The 10,329-nt window shown below is 45.3% G+C and overlaps 1 protein-coding gene across 1 annotated transcript; it reads left to right on the forward strand.

The window, feature by feature from the left end:
- Positions 1–878: 878 nt before the first annotated feature.
- Positions 879–1,864, forward strand: OR10AD1 (olfactory receptor family 10 subfamily AD member 1). Its single transcript, XM_024575810.3, is given in 6 exon segments — positions 879–1,152; positions 1,155–1,365; positions 1,367–1,437; positions 1,440–1,624; positions 1,626–1,749; positions 1,752–1,864. Coding segments are annotated over 6 exon segments (978 nt in total).
- Positions 1,865–10,329: the final 8,465 nt, after the last annotated feature.

Genomic DNA, 10,329 nt, shown 5'->3' on the forward strand with positions numbered 1-10,329 from the left:
GGCAGCACTTGCACTGAGTTTACACAGCCCCTCGCCAAGGGGCATTTTTGCTTTACTTTTTGGTGTTTTCCAGGTGTTCTACCAGAGCAAGCATTACTTTCATAATGAAGAGAACGAAGAAAATTTACGATTAGAAATATCAGTAATTTTTCTCTCTGGTATTTTCACTCTCTGGTTCAAAGTCTGCTCATTGAGATTACACAGAAAAAGTAAATTCTCACTCTGACTGGTGTAGCTCAGTGGGTTGGGCGTCCTTCTGCAAACTGAAAAGTCGCTGGTTTGATTCTGCTCCAAGCACATGCACGGGTTGCGCCGGGTCCCCAGCTGGGGGAGTGCAGGGGGCAACCGATCGATGTTTCTCTCGCACATTGATGTTTCTCTCCTCTTTCTCTCTCCCTCCCCCTCTAAAATAAATAAATACAAATCTTTATTTTTAAAAAAGAAATTCTCTTTTCTAGATGGAAAAACCATTAACATTTAAAGGGACCTCTCAGATTCTCCGAGTCTTCCCTTTAAAGTTTCCTTCAAAGTTTGTCACATGCACGGTCCTTCTCCATCTTGTCTCTGAACACAATCCCATTGGTGGACAGTCATTTAAAATAGAGCTCCCAGACTGGATGCAATACTTCCGGTACAGCCTGATCCACACAAAGCACAATAGAATCTCCCTTGATTCATAAATATGGTTCCACGATCACAACCTACAATAGCACTGGCATTTTCAGTGCCCACAACACTGCTGACTCGTGAGAGTTTACTGAAATTTCTGTCTTTTTCATTCCTTTGCCGCAATCTGCTTTTATACAAGTAGGTAACACCTATATACACAGCTCTCTCACCTGCGCTTTGCCTGTCCTCCCACCTCAAAGCAGGCCCAGATGGTGGACCTAAGGAACAGAAGTACAGTGACAAAGTTTATCCTCATGGGCTTTGAGCAGAGCTCCCTTTCCACTCAGGCATCGCCCTTTGCTCTCTTCCTAGTCCTCTACAGCCTTGCCATGGCCGTCAATGGTCTCATCATCTTCATCACATGGACAGACCCCAGACTTAACAGCCCCATGTATGTCTTCCTTGGCCACCTATCCTTCCTGAATATCTGCCTAATCACCACCACTATCCCGCAGATGCTGATCCACCTGGTGGTCAAGAACCACACTCCTTTGCCTCCTGCTTGACCCAGCTATTGCTGGGGTTTGGTGTGGGTGTGGCCAAGGGCATCCTCTAGGTTTTTATGGCCCATGAGCATTATGCTGCTATCTGCCACCTGCTTGGCTATGCCCAGATCATGAGCCAGCAGGGCGGTGTGAGGCTGGTGAGTAGTGCCTGGTTCTTTGGGCTGATCAATGGCATCCTGCTTGATTATATGATTTCATGGCCCATTTTTGTAGAGAAAACTACATAGAAGCTTCTTCTGTGAGGCCCCCACAGTGATCACCCTCTCTGTGGAGACCCCCCATTTAGTCTGAGGGTGACCCTTGCCGATGCCACCGTGGTGGTGCTCAGGCCCATGGTGCTCATCGTCATCTGGTGTGCCCACATCCTGGCCTCCATTCTCAGCAGAGCCTCCTCCTCAGGTCGCAGAAAGACCGTCTCTGCTTGCACCTCCCATCTGACTGTGATCATGTTTTCTACACCTCGGCCGTGTCTCTTACATGAACCCCAGCAGTACACGTGGCCATGACAAAGACAAGCCTTTTTTCCTCCTCTACATCATCATTACCCCTAGGTGCGACCCCATCATGTACAGTTTTAAAACAAGGAAATGAAGAAGGCCATGATGAGGGCCTTTGGGAGGACCAGCCTGGCCCAGGCAGAGTGTCTAGTTGGAAGACTCCTGGAGGGGAAGCTCCCTCCTCTGTCCTGACAGGTGGGTGACTCTCCACTGCTGAAGTGTTCCAGGAAAGGACATTCATAGCTCCCTTTCTGCTAGAATCAGGCCTGGGAGATCCTATTGATGATCTTTTTTTTTTAAGTTTTTCTTATTGTTGTTCAAGTACAGTTGTCTGCATTCGATGGGATCTTATAAATACACAAGTGCACTTAATTCCATTTCATTTTATTTGTATAATGCTTAAACCTGCTATTCCCAGCCTGTGTTTTGCAGACATTTACTTGACGTTTTTCTCTTTCAACTTAATCACTTCAGTCTGCTTTTCATTCTCACATTCTAATCTCATATCCTGAATATTCCCTCATCTACCCTGCTCCTATATGAGAAAAAATAGGGGAAGAAGTAAGAAAAAGAGAATTAGGGAGCAGGATGGAGATTAAGAAAGGTCAGTTAGAGAAAAGAAGAAAAACTAAGGACCAGCAGCCTGAAGTCTATCTTCTTAGCCTCCACTAGCTTCTGTGGGGGAGTTTGTGGTGGCGTTAAATCGCCCACACTGCACTCGGTTTGTTTATGCTTGTGTGTTGGGGGAGGGCAGGTGGAAGAGGCCAGTGTATCAAACCCTGTCTCCGAAATCCTTCAGTTTCTTTAAGTAACTTGACTGCTTGATATTTCCCTTTAGATCCAAGTAGTAAGTGCCTCTAACAAGCTGCTCAGGTGACCAGTTTCCATTCCTCTTATTCATACCCCCAAACAACTCCCCTCTCCCTACTGCCTTCCTTTTTCTCAATCATCTTTCATTTCACACCAGCTCAATCCTATGCCACCTTACCTCCTCACGTGAAATGGATCTATTTCATTCCCTGTACTTTAAGGACTATCTCTTCACACTACCTCCAGCATTGCAGAAGTCTTTCTATTTGCAACACTGACCTCCCTGGTTTCCTCTAGCTTCTATTCTTAACAAAACCTAGCATCCCTTAAGAAGGGTATTATATTCTTAGCTGTTCTCTTTCTTTGAAAACTGCATCTTTCTCATGTCCCTTTCATAACAGATAGGAAAGAAGAGGGAGCAGGTACCACTTCCTTAAGATGAATGTACCGCATTTAGGACACCCTCAAATAGACGTACTACCCTTTTTACATCCTCCTATCACCTAGTGCCATCTGCAAGGGCTTAACACAGTAGCTTCATTCCATGAATCTCTATCTTTTGAGTCCAAATTGGTAAACCTCTGACATCAGAGGACATGTGAGAAGCACTTTTTTGAAAGGTGGAAGAAATGAGACATCACTGTAATCAAGAAGAAACAATACGTGCAGAACCTAAAGATTTCCATTATCAAAGAAAAATTGCACCAAAGTTAAATAGACAAGAAAGACTTTAAGACTATTGCAATAGGAGGTTGAATTCAATTCTGCCGAGATTTTTAGAACTGCGGGGGCTGGTAGGTGGGATGGGAAGGGTTTCTTAAGCCACCTGTGCGTGGCGACTGACCTTACCCAAAGGAAAAGTCTCTTACCATCTCACAGAGACTAGGAAATCTGGCCTGGCTCCCAGGTCCTTGAGAAAACATTCCCTGTGTTTTAAAACAGGCAAGAGGCTTTTTTAAGGAGATTTATGTACATTTCAAAGGCACAGAGAAGGATTTGCAATTTCAAGTAAATGCTCTGAGAAAGGAGAGGTCAGGGGCCTGTGGTTAAGAAGAAACCTGCCTAAAGTTTGCTCAAGTGTAAAGGGGGGATGTTAACGTCATCTTAGCCACCACTGAGAGCAAAAGAAGGGCTTATACTTCTCCCTAGGACCTCAGCTTCTTCTCCAAGTTTGAAAATTCCTGTCTCAACGAGCCTTTAAAAGAAAAAAGTGAAAGAAAAAAAGAAAAGGAAAGGAATAAAGTAACAGGAGAGGAAAGAGCGCTTAATAAAAACTTATGAGAAATAATTTCATGGCATACATTTAAATATCCAGCATTGTTGTATGCTGATGTCATAAGCAAGACACAGTTCTAGCTTTTAAAAGCTCTAACAGGACAGACAAAACCAAATAATGGTAATACAAAGGGCAAACGTTTTAACAGGCCTATACAAGGAACATTGGATAATAACAGCAGCTTACATTTATTAAGCACTTTGTTCCGACAGCTTTACATTATTCATAACAAAACCTTCGAAGTACTAGCATTACCTCCATTTTTGAGAAGCAAAGATGAGGCTCATAGAAGTTAAGTGATTTGCTTAAAATCACACCGCATTTCAAACGGCATAGCCGCAATTCTAAGTGGGCCCCAGTTCCAAAGCTAGCACTCCTAAGGAGGTCCAGTAACTGTCCCGAAGAATGGGGCCGGCCTTATGCCGAAGTGAAATTATAACTAAGCTTTAAGGAATAAGCAGTGAATTGTAAAGCAGAAAATGGGGGGATGAGAGTTAGAAGCTGGGGACGAGAAATTACAGGTCAGAACTGCCTGATTCGTGGTTTAAAATGGTGCATTCCAAGTGGCTGGCGGAGTGTGAATAGGGACGGGAATGCTGGAAAACTCGGGCATTGTGACCCACAACTGTCTTCTCAAGGGCGAGAGCTTTCTGGTTCACGGTCCTGGACTCCCGCCACGCGGGAACGGACGCGAGGGGCAGGGCTCTCGCGCAGTGGAAGCTGACGCCCTGGACGCACCTCCCTTTGCCGCAGCATCTGCCCTGGTTCCAGCGCCCGGGAGACACAAGAAGAGGCCCGGTGGGCCGCGAAAACCCAAGTAATAACCAGAAGCTTCCCTGGAAATGCACGTCCTTTCCCAGTCCCTTCTCATTGCCGCGTTCCGGGTTACCCAAACTACCCAAGAGGTGGTCCTGACCCACTTACACCCGGGAGAGGCGATCGACGTGGTCGGCGCTAAGAATCTGTGGCCAATCAGCCTTCCAAGGCCTCTCGGATCACCGCCGTGGCAACCAATGAGTGCCCTCCCCACGGCCGCCCCGCCCGGCGGGATTGCGCTCCCGACCTCCTCTGAGAAACCACCTCCCACCTGCTATTTTGGGAAGCTGGGCAGACCACCGCCCCCGCAGGAGTTGCGGACTGATGGTTTGGGATCCCTTCCCAGCCTAGTGGAATTGTTGAAATGCCGCGCCCTTTCGGAGAAGGACAAGATGGGGATGGGGGCGGAGCAAGGCTGGAGGCAGGCCTGAGCTGAGATCTTCCCAATCACTTCGAGGCACCGTGGCTCCCGGTCTGGTTCGCGGATGCCTAGCCTAGTTCTTTCCAGGTGACAGCCAGCCCCCTCGCCCCACCCCTTTCAGAGAATTGCATAACCGTTGAGTTCCTCTAACCTCCTTTGGACAACAGCAGTGTCCCCTGAGCCTCCTTACCTCCCTTCTCCAGAAAGTCTTTCTGGGTTTATTTCTGTGAGTTCCCTTCAGAACCTGTGCGTTTTCCTACGACCGTACTCTTTCTTACTTCTGTCTACCCCCACCCCCTACCCCGACCCCGCGTCTGATTCATTTTTGAGTCTTAAGCACCATACCTGGCCATAGGAGGCGCTGTAACGCTACTTCCGCGATGAAATCTTAAGCGGAATCCTGATGAATTAACCAAATAAAAGCAAAGGTGAGCTGATTGCGGCGGCGAAGGAATGTCTGAGTCCCCAAGCAAGCCCCTGAGGCACCTGTTATTAGTTACTCACTTCACCCGAAATATTCGGTTTAATACAGAGAAATATGGTTTACCCGGAACATGAAAATTAAACATCTAGAGCCTTTTGGAACACCCTTAAAATCTCGTCTTTTTGGACTTCCAATCTGGCTACACGTGTTTGTTTTTATTTTCCAGTTTAAAGACCTAGATGTCTGTTTGCCTCTTCAGATGAATTCCTCACCCTCTTCACCCAGCTCTGGGTTTGAGAGGCTGACCCGCCTGGACCAGGTCAACAGATTCCCTTACCTCTGGCGCTGTATTGGGTTCAATCAATGAGTAACAAAGGCAGAAGATCAAAAGGCAATAGGAGTGTGAGGCTGCGGTATTTAATGCTCTGTGGGGGTTGTGGCAAGCTCGCTTGAGTCCCTTTAGCTAAGATCTCAGCTCCTGTCAGCTGGCTCTCTCTACCTAGTCCTCTTAAGTGTGTCTAAGTTCTGGAGCTGCCAGCTCCCATTGCCTGTGTTTGGAGGGGGAGGGAGCAGGCTCTAGGGTTACCACAGCCCAGGCCAAAAAGGACCACAGCCCAGGCCTGGGAAAGGAACCCAGGACAGTTCTCCATTTCTAAGTTCTGGGGCTGCCGTCTCCCAAGACCTTTTCGGGCTTAGCCCCTCTAATATGCGATTCAGGGTACTGTATCCCCTGTGTGATTTCCCCACACCCTGCCCACACCTTTGTAAATAATCCCTTGTTAGGCCCTCAAAGTATCCCAATTTGAGTAAGTCACCTGTTTCCTGGAGATACCCAGATACAAGAACATTCTTTTTTACTGAGGTAATGGAACAGAAGACTGTAGGACAATGAGCCTGGGCTTTGAAGTTAGACAGAACTATGTCTCATGTCATTCAGTCATTCATTCACTTGGCAAATGTTCCTCTGTCCAATTGGCTGTGGGAGACGTTTTAGAGAATGCTATGGCACACAGCCTATTCTGCAAGAACACTCTTCTCCGCCCACAGGCGTGAGCCCTGGCTACCAAGTTATACCATAGGACACCCCCCACCCTGCCACCAGCACCACCACAATCAATGCAGCGGAGCTGGATCAGTGAAATACCCTGTCCTGGGAATCTGGAATTGGTATGCAGTGGGGATAGTCATTTCTGGGCTGGAACAGGCAGACCCTCAGGCTATGGAGCACTTATCTTTTCCCATGTATGTGAAAAAGCAAAGAAAGTTGGCAGGCAGGGAAAACAGGTGGAAGTCAGAGGACAGAGGACAGAGGAAGGCAGAGGTAAAAGACCACATCTCCAGACAAAGGGGCTGAGATAACAAGTCCCCTAGTGTCGGTCAGCCTGGGCGACCCAGCTGTACTCTTGCTTTTGGGTTTTGTGAGATAAACTTGCATCCCTATAATAAACATTTCTGCATCAAAACTGTTACAGATGGGTTTTTATTTCTTGCAACCAAACAAGTCTTAACTAAGACAATATCTACCTTTATGTGGTTACGAGGATTAAATTAGATGAAGTGTTTCAAACATCTAAGTCGGTGCTTCCAAAAATATTACTTTCTCCCTTCCAACTGTAAACAGCACCTCACTGACCTGAACATCAGACTTATCTGTTCTTTGTACTTCTTAGTGGGAATAACAAACCCATTTTGCTCAGTATTTTTGCAAGATTTTCCTCATTCCAGCTTTTCTCTTTCATGTTCTAGGTACTGATATATTTGTTTATGTTGCTATGTTTTGGTTTGAAGCTTTTGTTCCTCGAAGGATCGGGTTAGTCATACTCCTCAGTTCATGGCACACCGTCATTGGTCCCTGCAAGGAAAGCCCCTCTTTTCTTCCTTCCCTCCTCCCTCCCTCCCTCCCTCTTTCTTTCTCCCTCCCTCCCTCACTTCCTTCCTTCCTTCCTTCCTTCCTTCTTCCTTCCTTCCTTCCTTCCTCCCTCTCTCTCTCTCTCTCTTTCTCTTTATACCCTTTATCTCCACTCCCATTACTACCCCCTCACAACAAGCAATTTTCTAATGTGCTTAATATGTCATTTATGTCTAAATATGATCTAAGAAAATAGTTATTTTGTAGGCATCTATTTTAAAATGTACTCCAAAGCTACCAAGCTATGTCTTACTGTGTCTTAGTTTTTTCACTAAGCACTGTCTTTCATCTCCATCCACGTTGCCAGATGCTAACCTCTAGTCTGTTACCCCACACGAACGTCTAGTAGTCCGTGTGGGCACTCGTTGTGGGGCACCTGCCCGCCCCCCCAGGGATGCACGCACACTGACTCCAACTCCACGCCACTGCGGATAACCCTGCAATGAACGTTGATGTTTTAGCCCCTTCTGGATTTGTAAAGAGTGTGTTTTATACGACTTAGGAGAGGAATTGCCTGGCTATAGTGTATGAATCTTACATGTAATGGGCCCAAGTAATGCCAGACTGCCTTCCAGAAAGGGTAAAACCAGTCTTGCAACAGCACAACGTTCTAAATTTCTATGTCCCTGACAACATTTGTAATTAGGTAAAAATTAGATTTCTAATTTTTGCTGGTTTGATAGGTATAAACTGATATTTCATTGTTGGTTAATTTGCATTGATTACTAATGTTTTTATTAAATTTACATATGCATATTAGCCTTTTCCTATTCTATAAATTGCCTATTGATTTCTTTTGTACCTTTTTTGGGAGATTGATGTCTTTTACTTGTTCAATTGCAGGAGTTCATGTATATTCTAGGATGCTATTACATCCTTGTCAGTTTTAGACAAAGCAAATATTTTCTTTATTCCGTCATCTGCCTGTTAACTTTGTCCCTGGTGCCTTTAGCAGAACATAAATCTTTTTTTGTAGTCAAATTCCTTATTTTTGCCTTATGGTTTGAGCTTTTGTAAGCGTTGCCATGCGTGCATTACTCTCTTAGCTATGCCTACTCTCTGCCTGACATCTCTAAATCTGAGTTCATTGGAGAGGTCCCTGAAACCCTTCCATCCGCTCCTCTTCATTGGACTCCAGAGTAATTGCATTGACTGAATTTCAGTCTTAAGAGAAGCCCATCTTCCTTGAGCCTTTTCCCCCATAGAGTCTCAGGCTATGAAAACCATATCTTTTAACTCTTTGAAGTCAGGCTTCTCATCGTCCTCACCTTATCCCCTTGGCCATCGGGAAGAACCAAAATGGCATAGTGACTTTCTCAAGATTTTCCGCAGTCCCGTTGCACTAATCAATCCCATTTTGTGGCCAGAATTAGATCCAGGGTTGCAGCTCTGCTCTGCCGTCCTCTTCCTTCTGAAGGGTTATTCACATTAAATCAACTTTCCCTTCACTTCTGGAACTTGGCTTTGTACTAGTTTCATTAACTTGCTCCTGGGACCTATAATCCAGTTTACATTTTGACTCTAACACAATTTTATAATGACATCACTTCTTGTCTCCTCTTTTAGCTTCACTTAAGTAATTTCTTTCTTGTTTCCATTCCCAAGGATATATAATCCCGTACAAGACTCTAACTTCGTGATGTAATGTGCTACTGTGATTTTCCTTCTATTACTTTCTTCTGTTTTCATTTTATTCCTCCACTTACTTCATTTTGTCTTTCCTTCTATTCTCCCTTCCATCCCTGCCCTTTTTCCTTCTTTCCTTTTTCCATTTGGGGACTGCGGAGGGCAAGGGCCGACTTTCTGTAGGTCACAGCAAAGCTGCTGCTTCTGTCTCAGAAGCAGGTTCCCCGCAAACACACGGTGTGTGTCACATGACTGGCAATTCTTTCCCGTTGCACATCAGAACTCAGTTCCGTTTCTCTGGAACAGTGTGTGGTGCCTTTTCCACTGCATGTTGCAGGCACGAGTCCCATCCTTCCAAGTTTCTTTATATCTGTGAGTTTTATTTTCCTCATTGTATAAAGTCTCACGTTCTACTTGGATATTTCCTGTAGCGTGTGCACTGGTACAGAGGCCTAAGTCCTCCCCGCTCCCAACCCCTTTCTACTTACCTGTTCCGGAGAATTACAGGATACACCTCTGCTACTGCTTTTCTTCCAATGTCATCCTTGATGTCCTCTGTAGTATAACATTTTGTGGGTTTTCTCAGCATTTTTAAAACTTTTGTCATCTTCATTTTATCTTGTCATGCCCACCTCCTGGCCCCCAGCACACACACACCAACCCCACTTTAAAATTAAAGTGCTTTTAATTCAGTTAACAATGCTAACAGAAAACAGATTTTGCCTTCGATATTCGGAGAAGCACTCTGTCCCAATTCAAGAACGTGCCATTCAGTGCCATCCGCAGACTGTGAGCAACTAAGGACAGGGACCACGATTTCTTGGAGTCTGCCCCAGTGCATGGGAGGCAGTTGGTAAGTATTTGCTGGCAGATGGACTCAGTCACGGTTCCCTCCTTGGATGCCCTTTATCATCATGCTCTAAAAGAAATCTTGGCTTTCCCTTTGTATTCCCAAAGCCAAATCCCAGCCACCCTAAGCTCTCCTTAGCATGCTGAAACCACTCACAGCAGAGTAAGGTACAGTGCCATCTAATAGGGTTGGGGAACCCACTGATCTATGTAATTCAGACAAACAGGGTTCTGGTCCTAATTCCATCATTAACTACACACCCTTGGGTGTGTCATCCCATCTATTTCCTTATATGCGCGCAATGAAATATTTATTCACCGTAAGTCCCCTTAAAAGAAGGCTATGTTTTTATAAAGCACTTTTATATATAATAAAGTATCACTTTTTAATAAAGTGATAGAAATAAGGTAAATTTCCCCAACCAGGGGGACTAAATGTGAGAGAAACTATTTTTCTCAAAGTAAGAGAAGGAATTTGTTCCTTTTTCTGAGTAGGCGGAGGAAGAGAGAATAAGGAGGATATGGT

This window comes from Desmodus rotundus, chromosome 3 (genome assembly GCF_022682495.2).
Source record: "Desmodus rotundus isolate HL8 chromosome 3, HLdesRot8A.1, whole genome shotgun sequence".
Lineage (NCBI taxonomy): Eukaryota > Metazoa > Chordata > Mammalia > Chiroptera > Phyllostomidae > Desmodus > Desmodus rotundus.